The sequence below is a fragment of the Heterodontus francisci genome, chromosome 32 (assembly GCF_036365525.1).
Source record: "Heterodontus francisci isolate sHetFra1 chromosome 32, sHetFra1.hap1, whole genome shotgun sequence".
NCBI classification, from domain to species: Eukaryota; Metazoa; Chordata; class Chondrichthyes; order Heterodontiformes; family Heterodontidae; genus Heterodontus; species Heterodontus francisci.
Genome location: NC_090402.1, coordinates 18,325,283 through 18,348,644, shown reverse-complemented (window position 1 = coordinate 18,348,644; position 23,362 = coordinate 18,325,283). Strand labels below are relative to the sequence as shown.

The window sequence follows — 23,362 nt, the reverse complement described above, 5'->3', positions numbered from 1 at the left end:
TTCCAGGCCTTCATCACACAAGAGATTACTCAGGCATCTATTTTTGATGAATATTATAATTGTTACATATAATATGCTTTATATAAAGTGTAATGAATGCTGTTCTATAGCATCAGCATATAATAAATATTTTCTACCCATGTGCAAAATGCATAAATCAATAGCAAAATTTAGAACTGCAACACTGCACCTACTAAGAATTCTTTCCATTAGAAAAGCTTTTGAATAAGTCACAGCCTGATACAGATGAGAAGCTGCTACTGCAGGGCATGACTGAAAAGGGTAATTTACTGAAATTTTCATACATTGTTCAATATTGTACTACATTTGCAACACACCCCAGAGTAATCTCCAAATGGACCACAAGTTTAGTCAGAAAATATCAGCCATCTTATTGTCAGTCTTGCTTAAAATTCCAGTGGCTGGAACAACCTTGTTCAATTTCCAAATTAACCTTTGCCTCCACCATAGCTCTGTTCTTCTGGTTACTATGTGGCTCTGTAAAGCTCAAGAACTTAACTAACTTGAACTTTAAGTTTTAGGCTGAACTCAACAATGGATCTCCAATATGAACAAAGGTGTTGCTTCTTTATTCTTCCATCTGCCATTATAATCAAATATACAGTGCTAACTGATAGTAATAGACTTACATGATCACAATATCAAATTTCGACAGCATTGATTACTTTGCTTACCTGCTGAATCTGAGTGCACAGTGAGAGTAATAGAAAGTCTAATGTGTAGATTTTCATAACTGTCACAAATTAATGCAGCACAGTGAACTAGATAGGGTCAATTATGATTAGATCTGATAAGTACTGTCACGCCACAATATTTTTTCAAAACATCGATGAATTGCAATTAGAGTAGTTTACAACAGTCCAATTACATCAAGCCTATTATTCCACAACAGAGACAAAGAAGACATGCAAGATACAACTGTACTTAGACATTTCTCGCTTGTACCAATAAAGATTACTCAGGGTCGAAGGTCAGAATCTAGCTCAATGTTTCCTAGAAAAAATGAGAGGTTAAGCTAACTAAGCCCACAGGCAGCAAAGTGTGTTGGATTAGACATGCTGTGTCATGGAGAGAGAAAAACAGATATGCACCCGTAACTGCATCAGCCACAACATTCATTCATACAGATGGGAATCAATATATTGATAAATTGCACATGGGAGTTAATGGTCAGCAGCAGAAAATGGTTTATGAAAATTCCTTTATAGGAGGCACTTAAGATTCTACTTACTATGCAGCAACAGGATAAATAGAAAATGACAGAAAGCTCTGGATATTCTTGAATTAAAGTGAATGCCTTTCATAACTGACGGTGAAAAAACTGCTGGAACACTTCACACTAGTGGTGTCTCCAATATATTCTATTTTCCATTATGCTGAGCACACTTCCATACTAATCTAATTAGCTGGTCCCAAGCAATTGGCCCTGTGCTATTTCATAGCATTAATTTCATTGCATACTACAAATGCCAGAAATGTATAGTCACTTTAAATATTTAATGTCAATAAATCTGTCTGAAAGCGTGCTACACATTCATATGTTATGTGCTGGCATGCACATTGTTACAACAAAATCCTACTAGACTTGTAGATTTACTAAATGCTGGGATAATAATGTATCTCATGAAAAAGTAATGAGACTTATAAAAGACCCTTGCTCCAATAGCAGCTGCCACAGATCATTATCAGTTAAAACCCTTGTACTCTTTAAAAATGCAGAAAAATGAAATTCAAGTTACAGAGATTTGAATTTAAATAAGATCGTCAAAAAAAACACATCAAAAATTAATTTAGAAGATGAATGTTCAAGTCTGAAACTGTGAAAACGAGACTTTCCTCAGACAGCTGATCTATTCTTAATTTACTGATACTGCCTGGTGATAAATATTCCATGGATTCAACAATGGCTAATGATTTGAAGCAAGTTGGACTACACTGTATTGCTAGGCTAGCTTGACAGTTAGTAGGTCTCAACATATTCACTCAACCACTTACAAAGGTTTTTTTCCCCTAATTCAAATTAAGAGATTTATTACAGTTCCTTATTTTCCATTTATTTTTTTTCACAGGAGATGACCTGAGTTTCAATTGGTAATAAGATTATCATCAACACCACTCTGTGATTAGTCAATACAATGCATTTGCTAGAAATCAAGCTGACAATCGAATTTACTTTACCTCCCCAACTACAGATTAAGGCTAAGAAAGTGACTTGATTAAACTCACTGCTCAACAGTAGCAGGTGAACTAAAGGGGCAGAAATCTCTGGTTGCAAATTCGGCAACTTGCTATCTGTGATCCGGAGGCATCTATCAAATAATTGTCGGCATCTAGGTAAACACAAAGCACCACTCGTTGCAAAGTTTAACTTCCTGACAAGCAGAAACACCCCAGCATCTGGAACATATTTATTTATGTTCAAACATGCCCTTCCATTAGTGCAACTGAACATCACAAAATATTTCTGAGCAAAAAAGCGCCTGGAATTGGAGCAACATAATTACTGTATACAAATGATGAGCTCCAAAGAGACCTGGATATTGGGCCTCGGACCTTATTAGACTGTAAACAATGTTGCAGGAGGAGAACATACAGGTAAGAACTGCAAGTTCTTGCTCACATTTAAATAATTGGAGATTGGGGAGGTGGGGCTGGTGGGGCAATGGGGTCTCAAAGGGAGAGACTGGGCTGGGGGAGGGGCAGGGGGCGGTGGGGGGAGATAAGGGGTGCAATCGTTGGTTCAGGAGATCGCGAATAGTGTAGTCGGGAGGAAGGAGGTCACAATCTATCATCAAGGGAGAGAGATCGGGGGTTATGGGGTGGTGGAGAGGAGGCACTGGAGGTTGGGAATCTTGAGTCAAGCAGCATCATCGTTCAGGATGCTGAACTTGGTAAATAACTCACCGTTATTTTTTTTAATATGTAGGCGGTGCTTAGGGTTGGTTTCCCCAGCACTGGCTGCCTCAGGGAAAACCAACGTTGGAGCAAGGACCTGATCAGATATTAGGCCCCTTACTTGCACATGCAAACAATCTAACACCTGTTCCAGGTGTGGGTTTGTCCTACTCCAATATGGCTGGTGGCATGTGTATGCAATTTAACACCCAAGCCCAGCAGAATTCTCTCCATCTAAGTATAAGGCATATGGCATACCTCAAGCATAGATTTTGTATTCTAATTTCTTTTGTTATTTCTTCACTTATGCGGAGCTTAATGCCGTTGTTGTATATCTCATTAAAAAAAAAATTCTGCATGATGGTGCAGTCTTTCTTTGCATAGTTGACATAGCTGCAAGTTAGGACATGGAAGCCTGGGAGCGTGTCAATATTTATCGTGCGTTGCTTAAACAGAAAGTTTTTAAATCCACTGCTCTAAAGATGCAGTATCCAACTAGATGACGGAAATGATGGTTTGCACTTGTACCATTTTATGAGAAATAGTTCTTCAAAATTTGTCTTCAAAATAGAAACAGAAAGAACTTTAAATTTACAAAGGGGCCAGGAAATCTTTCCCTATCTAGAAATACAAATAAGGATTCAGGATTCAATATTAGTTGACACTATCATTTGTAATGCGAATTTTGTTTGGATATTATAAGAATGCTCATCTTTCAGTTCCACGTGAATGTGCTTTGCAAATCAATTTAGAGTAAATGCACTTCATTTTATTTTAAAATTGCCTCTGTAAACAATATTGTGATTTAACCACAGCAGCAGCTCCTTCACGCAAGAACAGTCTTAGTGACCTGACTTTTACCGTCTGCTGTCACAAGCTTTCACAAAATCAGCACACACATATACAAGATGACAGGTGTTATGTCTTTAGCAGCAACCCATGCTTTGGTCAAGTCACTGTTAGTCCAGTAATATACATAGTAAATCCTCACAAGCCTGTCAAATATATCTTTGATCACACAATATACTCGAGTTTCACCATGAAAGTGATCAAAAATATCAGGGGCTGCTTTGTTATGGAACTCAGTCATGGACATTCTACAGCTCAAGTTTAAGGTATAACTTGTAATAAAACAAAACTACAGATTTGGAGAAACAAATACCCAACAAAACCTCCAATGTACTCTATCCCATCTTTTATGGCTTTAGTCACAATTGTATAGCTTTTACAGAATTTATATTTGCATAAGAGAAAAAGTCAATAGGTTCTACTTACCTTACTGTTTCCATTAAATAATAGCTAATATTGCCTTCAGACCATTTTCAATTTTGCATTACAATAAAGCAGAAAACAGAAGCAGGGAAAGTAATTAATGTGGTAAAATCTACAATTGATATTTAAAAAGTATGATGGTTACAGTAACATCATGCCATAAACCCTCTCAAGAGACAGCAATCTGGATGCACAACAAAAAGTAGTCATCCAGATCTGAGGTTTGTATCATTTCTCTTTACATCGTTAAATATAGATTTCATTGATTTGAATTAATATATTTTCCTTATTTTATGATAAAATTATGTTTTAACTATTAAAGAAATTTCAACTTACACTTTGGTAAGACTGCAGTAAAGTATAGCCTTATCATGAAGTGTGAATTAGACTGAAGAGACCATTTTTTAAATGTTGCTTTTTCCACATAGTATAATAAAAAGATATGCAATATGGGAAGCAAATCGCTGGAGGCATGCAAGATTTTGGCTGTAATTTCACATTCATAATATTAAAAATGGTTTTAAATAAGTAGACAAAGCATGAGACAGATTATGATTTTGTAGCACTGTAGTCTGTTATCTTTATTACCCCTGTTGCCTGGCCTGTTGCGACTCCTGGAACGACTGCGCTGTCTCTGAAGACGTGACCTGCCCAACAGTCTGTAGTAATAAGACGGACGTCCAGAGGTTTTTCGGCTGTTAACTGACATTTTGTCATCTATTTCTTTGTCAGTAATTTCTTCAATCTGTACAAATCAAACTCCTCAGTGCTGAAAGTTCTTCATTAGGGTTAATGCACAAAACAATATTCCATAACAATTTTTTTGAAGCGCATGCTTGCCCAAGCTTGTTGTTAGTCATACTTCTGCACTACTCTGAAAAGATAAGCTTGTTGCATTTGGAACCTGAATACTGTTAGCATTCTATGGGCCAGAGAACAAAAGTTGAGCTCTATAAAATCCTGAACTGGAGTTCTTCCATTTACATTGTGACAGCAATACTGTTGCAAAAGAATAACATACATCAGACATTCATATCCTATTGCTAAGTTGCATGTAAATATACTATCACATAAATTCCATTTTACCACAGTTTACCAAGAAATAAACGAAAACATTAACACAGTATTTTACAAGTAGTTGCTCTGTAGGAATCTATTCCAGGTTTTCAAAGAATACATGGGGCCCATACTAAGTTAAAGGCAGTAGGAAATGAGCCAATCAAGTTAACATTAGATGAGTTCGGGTCAAGTAGGCAAGTTCACAGCTGGACAACAGATGAATCCAATTTCATACTAGAATTAAAGCTGAACTTTGGAATATGCTCTAGCTCTCATGCTAAAATTCACATTGAGTAATGAAGTTTTATAAGCAAATTAGGAAGTTCAGTATTCAATACTAGTTTACGCCGCTTGCTTTGCCTGTGGGGAATACTGAAGGTGAGTAAGGTAAACCTTACCGACATATTAAAAAACCATAAGTAGCTATCTTACAGCTACCTTTTTCACTGTACATGCTGCAGTTTGTGTATTTTAATGTCAGAGGGTTGCACAAACCCTCATCACTGGATAAGAAAGTAAGTTTTCTTTTATTAAAGGAGTGAAACTGAATGCATCTTAACAAGGGGGAAAAATTGAATAGTTATGAAAAAATACATATGAATTAATTAGGTACATGTTCATTAGATTTACAACATATCCAGTATTATCACTAATTGCAAATAGCTGCTTTACTAAAGACTTTTTTCTTTTATTTTTCCCAGGTTTAAAAAAACACAAACTGTTCCAGGCATGAACAATTACATTTTATGGCTGAAAATTAAGCATTTCAATGTCCACAAGTGACTGAAAAACTCGATGATTTACATGGAAACTTATAAGTAAAATGCCAATTCAAGACAGGAAGTTACATTTGGTACAATAGCTGACCAGTTGCCTATGGAAACAAGATTTTCAGGAAGTGTCAGTTCTCAAAGACAGGAATCATACAGTTACACTTTTCACAAAATTTCAATTTGGGAATGTTTGAGAGGGTTAAGTTTTGCTTCAGTTTAGTAAAATAGCATAAATTTGAAAGAAGATTAACCACAGCAGCATTGACGACTTATGAACAGGAAGGAATTCAAGAAAGGTAAAGGCCAAATCTTATATTTCCTAAGAGTCCTTTCGCCCTCCTGTGTGCTGCACACACTGTAGGCTGCTGCCTCCAGGCTGAGAAATTCCTTTGAAGCTCAAAATTGTTTTCCTATGGCTATCAGTTTATTACAGTCACCTGCAAACAACATTACTTGAAAATTATTTTTAAATTGAAACAGCCCACAGTGCTGTAATTAGAACACAATCAGCAGCATATGGTCATAATTTTATCAGCATTCTCTACACTATTTCAATGCCTCCAATTTTCTGACAAGGTCTACATTATTGTTAAGAGATAGCTCATTTGCTGCATAAATCCATCCACGTTGCACAAAATATTTTGAAAAAGTATTTACACAGCATAACTTTTTTTTAAAAATAGTTCATATGACCAAGGTGAGGAATGTTAGTGATGAGAAATGGGAACTGTTCCCACTTCACGAATGTACTGTCAGCATCAAGCACTCCCTGTCACATGCCACAGCCAGATGTACAGTAAAAAAGCTCCTTCTATTCCGCCCAACAGTGTCCCTCAGCCCCAACCCCACTAGAGCACAACGTATTGCACCAGCAAGACTTCTTCCATTCTCCACACCAACCATCCTGTGGTCTCTCTGAGTGATGCAGCCAATTAGTGTTGAATTAGGGGCTTTGTGCCTTATGCCAATACCCACAAGAAAGTGGATTGAGATTGCCCAGATTCATGTCACATTGGACCCTAGTATTGTGGTCTAGAGTTTTCTGTGCATTTTAAATAGGACAGGAATTCTGCTTGTCACAAGAATCCTCTTCTAGTTCTGGTTGATATTCTTGAGCTAGAGTAAGTTTTCATTTTTTTAGCACTTTCTCCAGCCTTTTCTGGGAAGTCTTCCAGGATGGATGTGCAGAAAATCGGTCCAGCGACATCTACTGCAGTGTAGCTTGCAGGATGTTCTCCATTCTGCCGGTTATACTTTTCTAAAAATGGAGAGTTTTTTTTTTAAAAAGGTGCCAAACCGCATGCAATCAATTACTCTGCAATTGACTGCATAGAATTTTTCATCATTTAAAATTTAAAAGGCGTTTTGCCACCCATAATTGCATTTGATGTCAGGGATTCCTTTCATCTCGTGATGCTATGGCACAAATAACATTATATGCTGGATGAGGCACTATCATCATTTGCACACCATTACAAAACACCTGCCCTTGTATGGACAAAATGATTAAACATCCTGGTCATGATGCTGTGAAATTCCAGGAGAGATGGCAGAAAGCAGGGTGAAACCACTGTAACTTGAGCAGGAAATCTAGGCCAATGTATCTAAATTATAATTATGAGAAGTAGGAATGAATACTACAAATACTTAAGCAACAGTTTTCAAAAGTAATTATTATTTCTGCTGTAGCATATTTACTAAAGGTTGCATAATAGTCCCAGACTACATTAATGTCTTAGAAAGAAAAGTTCCTTTCTACACCAGAAGGAAACTTTTTAAAAAAAAGTCTTAATAACCAATGTAAGTTGAATTTACTGAACACTTGATCAACTCCTTCAAATTCTGGGCTAGATTTTCTACCTATTTATAGCCAATGGGCACCAGATGTCTCATATTATCAGATATGAAGCTGCTCATTAGATATATGCATTGGAAAATTATGAAATGTAATGTCGTTTGGTAGTACAGAACTTGAGTTTTGCTGAAAACAGACATTTTGTCGAAGCTTTGCGTCTTGCACTCATCAGGACAATTCAAAAGAATACCAATGTAAGGGAAACAACCAATTTATATTGTATGAGAAGAGAGTGCTGATTGGTTAACAAATGGACTCTAATTGGCAGAGGCATTGCCATGGAGAATGCACCAATTTATGGTGCCTGACAGTTAACTGCCAAGCTTTGTTTGAAATTTAAACCAGGCAGCTTCACTCAAGGCATTGCCCTGAGGAATGAACCAGCGAATGACTGCCACTTATTTTGTTTAGCTGAAACAGGCGTAATATGTAGCTTCCAGTACTGAGATACTGAGTGTGAAGAAGGGAGTTTGTTAAGTGAGTGAATTTTAAGGGTTAATCTCTGAAGACTAGTTTTGGTTTTGTTTAACTTTAACAATTAATTGTAATTCCTCTTTCAGATAAGAGGTAAGTTAGGTTTCTTGCAGTTTTAAACAGGAGTATACTGACACTCAGAGTAGCTGTAGCTAGTTAATTAGTAGCTAGCTTAAACTGGTTCTGAGCTCTAGCAGAGCTGACACAGCATTGTTTTCAGAGTATAAATTCAGGGGACTCAGTGCTGATTGTCTGCACTGAGTGCTGCTGGAGGGCACAGAGTGTGAAGAAGGGAGTTTGGTAAGTGAGGGAGTTTGGTAAGGAGGGGGAAGTATAAATTAAGAAAAAAAGAAATTTGACTGCACTGAGAGCTGCTTTGAGTGTAAAGCGGGAGTTTGGTGTGTGTGAGGGACGGGCTCCTTTCTTTTTTTCTTCTACCTTTTTTCAGCCTCCAATAGCAAGCTGCCTCTCTCTTTGGTACAGGGGAAAAAGATTGGTGAGAAACTGGTAAGTAATCCTACTTCTCATTGTAACAAAATGTTTTTAAAGTTACAGCTTGCCAGGTCAGCTCAGCCAAGTGAAATGTACGTCCTGTGGTACGTGGGAAGTCATGAATGCGCCATGTGTCCCAGATGGACACATCTGCAGGAAATGTCACAGGCTGCAGAAGCTTGAGGTCTGCGTTTCAGAAGTTTGCGTTGTTCCTCGAGGAACAGCATCTCAGCTACCAATTAGGCACACTACAGCCTGCCGGACTGAACATTGAGTTCAATAATTTCAGAGCATGACAGCCCCCCATTTTACTTTCATTTTTAGTTGTTTTGTCTTTTGTTTTTTCTTTTTTACATTTTTTACAACCTTTTTTTGTTTTGCATTTATTTCATTTCATCTTAGTTTGTTCAGTTTGCTTACCCACTGTTTTTTTTCATGTTTGCACTTGCTGCTGTTCAATATTCAGTCCGTTAACACCTATTCTGTACTAATGCTTTGTCTTTCAACACACCATTAACATATTGTTTGCCTTTGCTCCATGACCTTTTGGTCAGCTATGTGGCCTTGTCCTATCTACACCTTCTCCTTTGTTATCTCTTGCCCCACCCCCACCTCACTTGCTTATAACCTGTGACATTTTTAATATGTCAGTTCCGAAGAAGGGTCACTGACCCGAAACGTTAACTCTGCTTCTCTTTCCACAGATGCTGCCAGACCTGCTGAGTATTTCCAGCATTTCTTGTTTTTATTAAAGGCAAGCATCAACTAGGCTTAGAATGCAGAATAATGTCAAGACGACAAGGTTAAGGGCACTCTACCTGAATACACGCAGCATTCGCAACAAGGTAGATGATTTAAAGGCACAAATAGAGGTAAATGGGTATGATTTAATTGCCATTATGGAAACGTGGCTAGAGGGTGACCAAGACTGGGAACTGAATATCCAAGGATATTTGACGTTTAGGAAAGACAGGCAAAAAGGAAAAGGAGGTGGAGTTGCGCTGATAAGGGATGGGATCCATACTTTAGTAAAGGAGGATAGATGAGAAGAACAAAATGTGGAATCTGTTTGGGAGGAGCTAAGAAACAGCAAAGGGTAGCAAACATTAGTAGCAGTTGTTTATAGGCCACCAAACAGTGGTACCAGCATGGGGAATGGCATTAACCAGGAGATTAGAGAAGCATGTAGCATGGGTAATACAGTAATCATGGGTGACAGCAATCTGCACGTAGACTGGGTCAACCTAATGAGCGTTAATGCTGTGGAGGACAAGATTCTCGAGTGTGTTAGGGCTGGTTTTCTAGAGCAGTATGTTGAGGAACCGATTAGCGAGCAGGCTATTTTAGATCTAGTATTAGGTAATAAGAAAGGGCTAATTAGTAATCTTGTTGTAAAAGAACCTTTAGGGATGAGTGACCATAATATTATAGAATTTTACATTATGTTTGAAAATGAGGTAGTTTAATCTGAAGTCAGGATATGAAATTTGAACAAAGGAAATTAAGGTATAAGGGGCAAATAGTCTGAGGTGGTTGCCAAAAACATTAAAAGGTATTACAGTACATAGGCAGTGGATAGCCTTTAAAGAAATATTATGTAGTTTGCAGCAACTGTACATCCCTTCAAGACACAAAAACCCCAAAAGTAAAGGCAGTCAACCGTGGATAACAAAGGAAGTTAAGGATTGTATAAGATTAAAAGGAAAAAAAGGGCCTATAAAGTTGCCAGTTATAGCAGTAAATCTGAGGATTGGGAGGATTTTGGAATACAGCAAAGGAGGACGAAGAAACTGATAAAGAAAGGGAGAATAGAATATGAACGTAAGCTAGCAAAAAACATAAAAACAGACTGTAAAAGCTTCAATAGGTACGTAAAAAGAAAACGTTTGGCTAAGACAAATATGGGTCCATTACAGGCAGAGTCAGGAGAATTTATAATGGGGGGAATAGAGAAATGGCAGAGAAGCTAAATTATTACTTTCTGTCTGTCTTCACTGATGGAGATACAAGAAATCTTCCAGAATTAGAGATCCAAGGGATTAGGGGGAATGAGGAATTGAAGGAAATTAGTATTCGTAAGAAGGTTGCATTAGAGAAATGAATGGGGCTGAAAGTTGATAAGTCCCCAGGACCTATTATTCTACACCCCAGAGTTTTGAAAGAGGTAGCTATGGAGATAGTGGATGCACTGGTGATTATCTTCCAAAATTCTATAGATTCTGGAACAGTTCTTGCAGATTGGAAGGTCGCAAATGTAACCCCACTATTTAAGAAGGTAGGGAGAGAGAAAACAGGGAATTACAGACTTATAGCCTTACATCAGTCTTTGGGAAAATGCTGGAATCTATTCTAAAGGATGTGATAAATGGACACTTGGATAATAATGATCTGATTGGGCATAGTCAACATGGATTTATGAATGGGAAATCATGTTTGACGAACCTGTTGGAGTTTTTTGAGGATGTTACTAACAGAATTGAGAAAGGGGGGTCAGTGGACGTGGTATACCTGGATTTTCTGAAGGCTTTTGGTAAAGTCCCCCACAGGAGGTCAGTTAGCAAAATTAGGGGGTAATATACTGGCATGGATTAAGGATTGGTTAACAGGCAGAGAGTAGGAATAAATGGGTCATTCTTGCACTGGCAGGCTGTGACTAGTGGGGTACTGCTTGGGCCCCAGCTGTTCACAATAGACATCGAAGATTTCGATGTGAGGACTAAATGTAATATTTCCAAGTTCACGGATTACACAAAACTAGGTGGGAATGTGTGTTGTGAGGAAGATGCAAAGCGGCTTCAAGGGGATTTGGACAGACTTAGTGAGTGGGCAAGAACGTGGCAGATGGAATATAATGTGGAAAAATGTGAGGTTATTCATTTTGGTAGGAGCAACAGATATGCAGACTATTTCTTAAATGGTAAGAGATTAGAAAGTGTAGATGTACAAAGGGACCTGGGAGTTCTTGTCAATAAGCAAGCAATTAAGAAGGCAAATGGTATGTTGGCCTTCATTGCAAGAGGATTTGCGTACAGGAGTAGTGAAGTTTTGCTTCAATTGTATAGAACCTTGGTTAGACCGCATCTGGTGTACTGTGTGCAGTTTTAGTCCCCTTACCTTGGGAAGGATATTACGGCCACAGAGGGAGTGTAACGAAGGTTCACCAGACTTGTTCCTAAGATGGCAGGACTGTCCTATGAAGAGAGATTGGGGAAACTGGGCCTTTATTCTCTGGAGTTTCAAAGAATGAGAGGTGATCTCATTGAAACCTACAAAATATTTCAAGGGATAGACAGGGTAGATGCAGCTAAGATGTTTCCCCTGGTTGGGAAGTCTAGAACCAGGGGACACAATTTCAAAATAAGGGGGAAACCACTTAGGACAGAGATAAGGAGAAATTTCTTTAATCAGAAGGTTGTGAATCTTTTGAATTCTCTACTCCACAGGGCTGTGTAAGTTCAGTCATTGAGTATGTTTAAAGCAGAGATTGACAGATTTCTAAATACCAATGATATAAAGGCATATGAGGATAGTGTGGGAAAAAGGCATTGAAGTGGATGATCAGCCATGATCGTATTGAATGGCGGGGCAGGCTCGATGGGCTGAATGGCCTACTCCTGCTCCTATGTTCCTAAGTGCAAATGCACCACACTGTAAGCCCGATTGACAATCTTAAATTGGGCAACGGGCAAGTTATAGGCTGTACCCAACCAGCCCATGCTTGCAAAACTCAAAACAGTGTCCAACATTAGACGTGATTCCACAATTGGGCAACATCTGTTAAAAAATCCTGTGTGCTAAGAATTACGCTGACAACCAATTTAAGATTGTCAGTCGGGCTCGCAGTGTGGTGCATTTGTGCGTACTGGAAGCTACATATATTAATACACAGGGCTCTGTTCTTTGCAGACAGAAAGAACACATGTACACACATTGTGCCTGCTTCAGCTAAACAAAATAAGTGACAGCCAGATGGTTCATTCCTCAGGGCAATGCCTTGACCAATTAGAGTCAAGCTGCCTGGTTTAAATTTCAAACAAGCTTGGCAGTTAACTGTCAGTCACCATAAATTGGTGCATTCTCCATGGCAACACCTCTACCAATCAGAGTCCACTTGCCAACCAATCAGCACTCTCTTCTAATATAGTGTAAATTTGTTGCTTTCCCTTACATGGTATTCTTGCGAATTGTCCTGATGAGTGCAAGACGAAAAGCTTCGACAAAATGTCTCTGTTTTCAGCAATACTCAAATGTAATGTCATTAAAGTATTAGTAGGATACGCTAATTCAATTCTTCAGAAGCTGGAACAGCAGCAGCTGGTTGTGTTATCTGTGATAGGTTGAACTGATTGAAAATTCATCTCAAACTCACTATGCTTCCTCCAAGATATGTTATATTTTGTTGTTGCTACTGTCACATAGATCTTTAAGTAACTACCTCAGTAGTCCCTAATGAGTATATTTAAGATCCAAACAAAGTGATATTTCACACATTCAGATTTTTCTAATAAATTGAGTGATAAAGGACAGCTACATTTCAACTTTTGATCATTTAACCATCACTTATTTCCCACCTGAAAGGGCATTGTGAAATTTAGAAACATTTGGCACTTATACCAGGCAGTCAATCAACACAGAAAAATGAAACCCAGTTTCGTCCGTACCACTTATACTACAATATGTCTGGTACAAAAGTTGTTTATTTTGAAGGTATTGTCATGGGGATATGAATTACTGGGGGAGCCTGTTTCTAGCTCTGCTCCCCTTCAGCTTTCCAAGTAAAAGTACCACAAATGAAATGTCCTGACAGCCCTCAGAGTTTAACCTACACTTGAAAGGAGTACCAAAACCCAATATACTAATGATCATTTAATAAATGAATACTGCATTACAAAAATGTGCAATTAGTCCTCTGATCAGCCAGCATAATTTCAGCAGAAAATCAGGGGAAACCCCGGATAAACCGAACAGCTAGAGTTTTCTGCCGATCTTCCACAGCAGGTATGGCAACTGATCAGGATAACGGCAACAAGCACCCCCACCCCCCCAAGGAAAGTACCAATGTAACAACTTTGGTAGGCAGGCTGTTCATCAACCAAATGCATATGTTTTGTTTATGCTATCATAAAGTCTCCTGTCAAGATACTTGAGTGCTAGTTGCACTTATTGGTATAACACAAATGAGACACAAGCAGAATTTGAAAATCTTTTTTCAACTTTTTCTGTTTGCTGTGTGCTCTTGTGTTTCATGGTATTAATTACATTCTTGCCAGTTTTGTAGCAAATAATAATGTAGATTTGACTATCAGCTATGCGATAATGTATGTATAATTTATCCCTATCTGATTGTGCTAGGGGTATGTGACATATGATTTTCATTTCCATCAATGAGAGAACCATATTACTCACAAGCAATAAAGTTCGAAGAGTCATTGACTCAAAGGCAGATTTATGTAGCAACAGGTCTAAGGACTGTGATTATATTACGTTGGTATTCCAGAGTTCTTTCATAAATCTGGAGAGCAGGGGCACCTCTCTACTGAATCGACTTCTGTGTGACAAAAATTCAGTAACTACCATAAAAACGTTGAGAGAGTTAAGCTTTTTATCCTCAATCAGCAGTATTGCAAAACTAAAATCATAGAAAACTCAATCTTTGTCCAGAAGCCAAATTCAAAGGGCTGGATTTTCATAATGGAGGTGGGAAACAGGAACCAGGTCTGGTTTTGGGTCAGAAACCTGCCTCCTCTGGGAAGCTGATTCAGATTGCAATTTTCAACGGGTAAGCCCTTAATTGGTATGGAGACAGGTTTCCTGTCCACTTACAGCCAGTGGGATTGAAAACGGCAGTGGGTCAGATCAAGTGTGGGGCTCATGTCGACTTCTACGGCAGCCATCACTGAGACTGCTTGTTGTCCTGAGGGAGAGATTTGCCTTCCACAGCACGAGGAAAGCAAAATATCACAGGGGAGCTGGAGGGCTGGCACTAGTGGCAGGGCAGACCCTCGCTTCATCAATGCCCAATGGATCTAATGCTGGAGACTGTGAGAGAGAGGAGGGAGATCCTCTTCCCAGAGGGTGGCAGGAGGAGGCCCCTCATCATGCAGCTGGGGCGCCACCTTGTTCAGTGTTATCCCCCTCAGCACCCTCTTCCTCCTCCTGTCTTACCTCCTGCTTCTCCCCTGATGAACTGTCTCCTTCCAGGGTCTCACCGTCCTCAAGGTCCACACATCTCTGGAGGGCCATGTTATGGACAGCACAGCAGACCACCATAAATGACTGAGATCCTTGCAGGAGGGTATTGGAAGGCACTCCCTGACTGATCTAGGCACCAAAATCGCAACTTCAGAAACCAGACGGCTTGCTAAGCAGGTGGCATTGGTTGTTTTGCCTCTGTGCATCTGTCTGGGGGTCCTGTAGAGGTGTCAGGAGAGGGGGCAGTAGCCATCTCTTCAATCGATGTCCCTAGTCTCCCTGGATTCATCCACCCACTTTGGGGGATGGTGAAGTACCAAGGCACCCTGGACTGGTGGAGGATGAAGGAGTCACAATAGTTGCCAGGAAAGCAAGCACACTTGTAGACAAAGCTCTTGTTGTGGTCGCACTAGTATAGGTAGGTGGTAGGGAATATGGGACTACTGTAGGGTTAGTATAAATGGGTGGTTGTTGGTCGGCACAGACTCGGTGGGCCGAAGTGCCTGTTTCAGTGCTGTATCTCTAAATAAAAATAAATTAAAAAAAAAAATAAGAATCCATTTTTAGAATATGTGCAGGGATCATAGTGATGTTGGGTTGAGGACTAATTTTGACTTCAAGTTGGAAACTAATGTCCAAATTACACAAAACAAAATGTAAGAATCACTAATAAATCCAATAAGGAATTTAGGGGAAACCGCTTTACTTAGAGTGTGATGAGAATATATAACTTGCTACCACATGAAATGGTTGAGGCACACAGCATAGGTGCACTGAGGAGAAGCTAGATAGGTAGGTAACAGAGAAAGGAATAAAAATAAATAAAAACAAGAAATGCTGGAAATACTCAGCAGGTCTGGCAGCATCTGTGGAGAGAGAAGCAGAGTTAATGTTTCAGGTCAGTGACCCATCTTCAGAACTGGCAAATATTAGACATGTGAAAGGTTATAAGCAAGTAAAGCGGGGGTGGGGCAAGAGATAACAAAGGAGAAGGTGTAGATAGGACAAGGTCACAGAATAGCTGACCAGATGGTCATGGAGCAAAGGCAAACAATATGTTAATGGTGTGTTGAAAGACAAAGCATTAGTACAGATAGGGTGTTAACTGACTGAAGACTGAACAGCAGCAAGCACAAACATGAAAAAAACAGTGGGTAAGCAAAGATGAAATAAAATAAACACACAAAAAATAATAGAGAAAAGAACTAAAAATAAAAGTAAAATGGGGGGCCCATCATGCTCTGAAATTATTGAACTCAATGTTCAGTCCAGCAGACTGTAGTGTGCCTAATCAGTAAATGCGATGCTGTTCCTCGAGCTTGCGTTGATGTTCACTGGAACACTGCAGCAATCCCAGGACAGAGATGTGAGAACCCTTCTCCTCCTGGTTGAACTCGTTCTCACATTGAACAACCTCTCCTTCAACTCCACTCACTTCCTTCAAGTAAAAGGTGTTACTATGGGAACCCGCATGGGTCCTAATTATGCTTGTCTTTTTGTGGGATATGTCGAACATTCTTTGTTCCAGTCCTAATCAGGCCCCCTCCCCCAACTCTTTTTCCGGTACATTGATGACATTATCGGTGCTGTTTCCTGCTCCCGCCCGAACTGGAAAACTTTATCAACTTTGCTTCTAATTTCCACCCTTCTCTCACCTTTACATGGTCCATCTCTGATGCTTCCCTTCCTCGACTTCTCTGTCTCCATCTCTGGGGATAGGCTGTCTACTAATATTCATTATAAGCCCACCGACTCCCACAGCTACCTCGACTATACTTCTTCACACCCTGCCTCCTGTAAGGACTCCATTCCATTCTCCCAGTTTCTCCGTCTCTGATGCATTTGCTCTGATGCTACCTTCCATGACAGCGCTTCTGATATGTCTTCCTTTTTCCTCAACTGAGCATTCCCCCCCCCCACTGTGGTTGACAGGGCCCTCAAACGTGTCTGGTCCATTTCCCGCACCTCTACCCTCACCCCTTCCCCTCCCTCCCTGAACTGCGACAGGGTTCCCCTTGTCCTCACTTTCCACCCCATCAGCCTCCATATCCAAAGGATCATCCTCCGCCATTTCTGCCACCTCCAGCATGATGCCACTACCAAACGCATCTTCCCTTCCCTGTCAGCATTCCGAAGGGATCGTTCCCTCCGTGACACCCTGGTCCACACCTCCATTACCCCCACCACCTCGTCTCCTTCCCATGGCACCTTCCCCTGCAATCGCAGGTGTAATACCTGCCCATTTACCTCCTCTCTCCTCACTATTCCAGGCCCCAAACACTCCTTTCAGGTGAAGCAGTGATTTACTTGTACTTCTTTCAATGTAGTATACTGTATTCGCTGCTCACAATGTGGTCTCCTCGACACAGGGGAGACCAAACGCAGACTGGGTGACCGCTTTGCGGAATACCTCCGCTCAGTCCGCAAGCATGACCCTGAGCTTCTGGTTGCTGGCCATTTCAACACCCACCCCCCCTGCTCTCATGCTCACATCTCTGTCCTGGGATTGCTGCAGTGTTCCAGTGAACATCAACGCATGCTCGAGGAACAGCATCTCATTTACCGATTAGGCACACTACAGCCTGCCGGACTGAACATTGAGTTCAACAATTTTAGAGCATAACTGGCCCCCCATTTTATTTTTAGTTAATTTTTTCTTTTTTCTTTATTTTTTTTGTGTTTTAAAATATTTTATTTCATCTTAGTTTGTTCAGTTTGCTTACCCACTGTTTTTTTCATGTTTGTACTTGCTGCTGTTCAGTTTTCAGTCCGTTAACACCCTATCTGTACTAATGCTTTGTCTTTCAACACACCATTAACATATTGTTATACTCCATGACCTTCTGGTCAGCTATTCTGTGACCTTGTCCTATCTACACCTTCTCCTTTTGTTATCTCTTGCCCCACCCCCACTTTACTTGCTTATAACCTTTCACATGTCTAATATTTGCCAGTTCTGAAGATGGGTCACTGACCTGAAACGTTAACTCTGCTTCTCTCTCCACAGATGCTGCCAGACCTGCTGAGTATTTCCAGCATTTCTTGTTTTTATTTCAGATTTCCAGCATCCGCAGTATTTTGCTTTTATTTTAAGGAATAGGAAGATATGTTAATAGGGCGGGATGAAGTAAGTTGGGAGGAAGCTTGTGTGGAGCATTAACACTGGCATAGAACTGTTGGGCTGAATGTGCTGTAAAATTTTATGTAATGTGTCTTGAAAGGTACTAATTTCTTTTAAATGTTGGATACAACTCAAAAAAAGGAAATATGGCCCCAAAATGCCATTGAAGTGGCAAGATGCACCCGCCTGGGACCTTACCAAAGTTAACTGGAGATGGGTGATGACCCCCAATTGTAATACCATTTTCATTACCTAAACCACTGGGAGCACATCTAGTCTGTCTTTTGTAAAGGCCAGAAGGTCCAGCGATGGTTACCAAGTTCACTTGGCCTCCCCCAGCAGCTCCTGGTAAAGGGAAGCATTGAACTAATTTTTAATAAACACTAACATTGCTCTCATGATAGAATCCTGCAGATCTAATTTCATCACCCATAGAATCTAAAAGATATGTATGTGAAGTGAGAATATAACCCTTTTGGATAGTGTCTAGGATTCATGCATCTATTGTGATGCTCCCCATATGACAGAAAACTCCTGCTGGTAACTACCTACTCACAGTCAAACGGGAAGAGAAAGTCCAATTTGTCAATGATCTGAGATGGCCAAAATCTCTGGAAGGTAACCTGAAAGGAGTCAATGGTGTGAACACAATGTACAAGTAGGAGAGTATTCTAGGGTAATGATGTCCAAGCATGCTGCTAGTGTCATAAACAGGCTGCAAAGAAGCTGAACCTATTGCAACAGGCTGTCACGTGAGTATGGGGGTGTTCATAGAAAGGAGCTTAATGACCCTTCCAGTCATGGTACACATTCTGCAGGCTTTTCTACAGAGATCTTAACAGCACCTCTAACTGCCCCCTCAAAAATGCCTTTCTTATCAGAGAAAGCTGTAGACTCTAGGAAGATATCAATGGACTGGTCAGATGGGCAGAAAAGTGACAAATGGAATTCAATCTGGAGAAGTACGAGGTAATGCATTTAGAGAGGACGAACAAGGCATGGGAAAATACAATAAATGATAGGATTCTGAGAAGTATACAGAAACAGAGGGACCTTGGAGTACATGTCCACAGATCCCTGAAGGTAGCAGAACAGGTAGATAAGGTGGTCAAGAAGCTATGCAGGATACTTTCCTTTACTGACCGAGGCAGAGAGTATAAGTGCAGGGAGGTTATGCTAGAACTGTTCAGAATACACTTCAGACTGCAGCTAGAGACCTGCATGCAGTTCTGGTCACCTCATGACAGGAAGGGTGTGATCGCACTAGAGAGGGTACAGAGGAGATTTACGAGGATGTTGCCAGGAATGGAGAATTTTAGCTATGAGGAAAGATTGGATGGACTGGGGTTGTTTTCTTTGAAATAGAGGAGCTTGAGGGAAGATTTAATTGAGGTGTATAAAATTCTGAGGGTCCCAGATTGAGTGGATAGGAAGGATTTGTTTCCTTTAGCAGTCAGGTCAATAACCAGGGTGCATAGATTTAATGTAATTGGTGGAAGGATCAGAGGGGAGTTGAGGAGTAATTTCTTTCACCGAGAGGATGGTGGGGTTCTGGAGCTCACTGAAAGTGTGGTAGAGACAGAAATCTTCATCACATTTAAAAAACACCTGGGCATGTATTTGAGGTGCCGTAACCCATGTGATTACAGACACAGAGGTGAAAGGTGGGATTTGGCTGAATAACGCTTTTCGGCAAGCACAGACAGAATAGGCTAAATGACCTCCTTATGTGTCATAATTTTTCTATGTTTCTTTGTAATGTTAATTGTAATGTGTAGTCCTAATGATCCAATTCCATACAGCGAGTTGCAAGTATGATATTACTATTGCAAAGTGCCTAACAAAAGGCAGAAGAGTTGCCACATGCTTGTGGAATTAAAGGCAGGTTGCCCATTGAAGAGAGTGACAGAACAACGACTGATGCTGCAGCGACTACAGAAATATCATTTTTGTTTTCAGTTGTCATACCACACAATTGTTTTCAACAACTTACAACTTATTAAAATGGAAAGATTACTGAAGATCTTGCAAGTATGTGAAAGGGTGAGTTATGAAAAGCGTTCACAAAAATGAAACCACTAACATAATTATTCATTCTCAACAAATTGTTTCTTCTTGTATCGATTTTTACTTCTTCCACTAAGTTTTTACAAATTTGAGATGGTTAACTTGTTTTCAAATGGCTATTTGAAAGTACAGATACAAAAAAATTGTTTTCCCCCTTTCAAAGAATCTCATAAAGTATAAAATTACAATTTAAAATGTTTGAGTTACAATAGCAGAAAATAATTTAATAATATTCTCACACTGTCATTCTGTTGAAGCAACTTTGTGCTGTATTATTTCATGTAAACCAACTGGAAATTGTTGAATAGTGAGCAATACAGTGCCACCTTACAACCTGAATGGTTATGCAAAGCCACATTTACATCAATACAATATCAACCATAGATGCCTGATTCTCCAGGCATTTGCAGCACTTTCCATAATAAGGCTAACATCCTCCAAATATCCAAATGTTTATGTTGATTCCATGATCTGTGGTTGGTTTCCACTTTCTGGTAAGTTTTTTTAAAAATCAATATTCTCATCTACTTGGAAACCTGGTACTGTTCCATTAGTTCACCAGTTGTAAAGTATCTGTTTGCTTGTGTAAGCCAGTACAAAATGAAAAGAGCACTGCAACTTTGGACTGGTTGAAGAGATGCTTCATGCCACCAAACTTCAAGAAAATACCTACCAGCAGGAAGCAGGTTTCTGCTACTTTTCTTAAGCAGTTAATTATGTGATCATCAAGGTGTTCATTCCTGCTACACCAGTGGTACTAACCACAGGAATGCTTTACCTAAGTGACCATTCAATTATTGAGAATAGTCACTGATTACGAGATATTCAAAGGTGGACCGTTGCTGCTGAACACAATCATGTTATCACTACTGGAAGTGCACGTGTGAGAAGGAGCAGGAGTTCTGGCTTATTTCCCCTTTCTCTCGTCCAAGGATGTTGAAGATGCTTGCCATTAAGTCTATATTGACTCTCCATATCCCTTCTGCTAAACTGCATCACCTCACACTTCTCTCTATTAAATTCCATCTACCATTTCTCTGCCCATTCTGCTAGCCTATCTATATCCATTTGCAACTGATTGGTATCATCCTCATTGTCTGCCACACCTCCAAGTTTGATATCATCAGTAAATTTTGAAAATTTATTCTATATTCCAATATCCAAGTCATGACATAGCCATCCTGCAGGGATGGTGCAGGAGGGAGGGTTTTGGTTTCCTGGATAATTGGGGCACTTTCTGGGGTAGGTGGGACCTCGACAAACAGGATGGTCTTCACCTGAACCAGAGGGGTACCAATATCCTGGGGGGGGGGGGGGGGGGGGGGGGGGAGATTTGCTAGTGCTCTTCGGGGGGGTTTAAACTAATTCAGCAGGGGAATGGGAACCTAAAATGTAGTGCCAGTGTACAGGATGTTGAGAGTAGTGAGGTCAGGGATAAGGTTACAAGGACGCAAGAGGGCACTGGCAAGCAAGAACCTGGTTTAAAGTGTGTCTACTTCAACGCCAGGAGCATCCGGAATAAGGTGGGTGAGCTTGCAGCATGGGTTGGTACCTGGGATCTCGATGTAGTGGCCATTTCTGAGACATGGGTAGAGCAGGGGCAGGAATGGATGTTGCAGGTTCCGGGATTTAGATGTTTCAGTAAGAACAGAGAAGATGGTAAAAGAGGGGGGGGTGTGGCATTGTTAATCAAGGAGAGTATTACAGCGACAGAAAGGACGTTTGAGGACTCGTCTACTGAGGTAGTATGGGCCGAGGTTAGAAACAGGAGAGGTGAGGTCACCCTGTTGGGAGTCTTTTATAGACCTCCAAATAGTTCCAGAGATGTAGAGGAAAGGATAGCGAAGATGATTCTGGACAGGGGCGAGAATAACAGGGTAGTTGTTATGGGGGACTTTAACTTTCCAAATATCGACTGGAGATACTATAGTTCGAGTACTTTAGATGGGTCAGTTTTTGTCCAGGGTGTGCAGGAGGGTTTTCTGACACAGTATGTAGACAGGCCAACCAGGGGCCATGCCACATTGGATTTGGTACTGGGTAATGAACCCGGCCAGGTGTTAGATTTAGATGTAGGTAAGCACTTTGGTGATAGTGATCACAATTCGGTTAGGTTTACCTTAGCGATGGGCAGGGACAGGTATATACCGCAGGGCAAAAATTATAGCTGGGGGAAAAGAAATTATGAAGTGATTAGGCAAGATTTAGGATGCGTAGGATGGGGAAGGAAACTGCAGGGGATGGGAACAATCGAAATGTGGAGCTTATTCAAGGAGCAGCTACTGCGTGTCCTTGATAAGTATGTACCTGTCAGGCAGGGAGGAAGTTGTCGAGCGAGGGAGCCGTGGTTTACTAAAGAAGTTGAAGCGCTTGTCAAGAGGAAGAAGAAGGCTTATGTTAGGATGAGACGTGAAGGCTCAGTTAGGGCGCTTGAGAGTTACAAGCTAGCCAGGAAGGATCAAAAGGGAGAGCTAAGAAGAGCAAGGAGAGGACACGAGAAGTCGTTGGCGGATAGGATCAGGGAAAACCCTAAGGCTTTCTATAGGTATATCAGGAATAAAAGAATGACTAGAGTTAGATTAGGGCCAATCAAGGATAGTAGTGGGAAGTTGTGTGTGGAATCAGAGGAGGTAGGGGAAGTGTTAAATGAATATTTTGCATCAGTATTTACAGTAGAGAAAGAAAATGTTGTCGAGGAGAATACTGAGATTCAGGCTACTAGGCTAGATGGGATTGAGGTTCACAAGGAGGAGGTGTTATCAATTTTGGAAAGTGTGAAAATAGATAAGTCCCCTGGGCCAGATGGGATTTATCCTAGGATTCTCTGGGAAGCTAGGGAGGAGATTGCAGAGCCTTTGTCCTTGATCTTTATGTCGTCATTGTCGACAGGAATAGTGCCGGAAGACTGGAGGATAGCAAATGTTGTCCCCTTGTTCAAGAAGGGGAGTAGAGACAGCCCTGGTAATTATAGACCTGTGAGCCTTACTTCGGTTGTGGGTAAAATGTTGGAAAAGGTTATAAGAGACAGGATTTATAATCATCTTGAAAAGAATAAGTTCATTAGCGATAGTCAGCACGGTTTTGTGACGGGTAGGTCGTGCCTCACAAACCTTATTGAGTTTTTCGAGAAGGTGACCAAAC

At 40.4% G+C, this 23,362-nt stretch overlaps 1 protein-coding gene across 8 annotated transcripts in view; it reads right to left on the bottom strand.

The window, feature by feature from the left end:
- The window catches only part of LOC137347681 (disabled homolog 2-interacting protein-like), an 860,897-nt gene that overhangs the window by 392,652 nt on the left and 444,883 nt on the right, over positions 1–23,362 (bottom strand). The window contains exon 1 of one of the 8 annotated variants that reach the window (XM_068012390.1): positions 4,777–5,064. The exons of the other annotated variants lie outside the window; for them this stretch is intronic. Coding sequence (XP_067868491.1) covers positions 4,777–4,897 — 121 coding nt within the window. The 5' untranslated portion in view covers positions 4,898–5,064. Of the gene's footprint in view, positions 1–4,776; positions 5,065–23,362 lie in introns of those variants that run through there. 8 annotated transcript variants of the gene reach the window in all.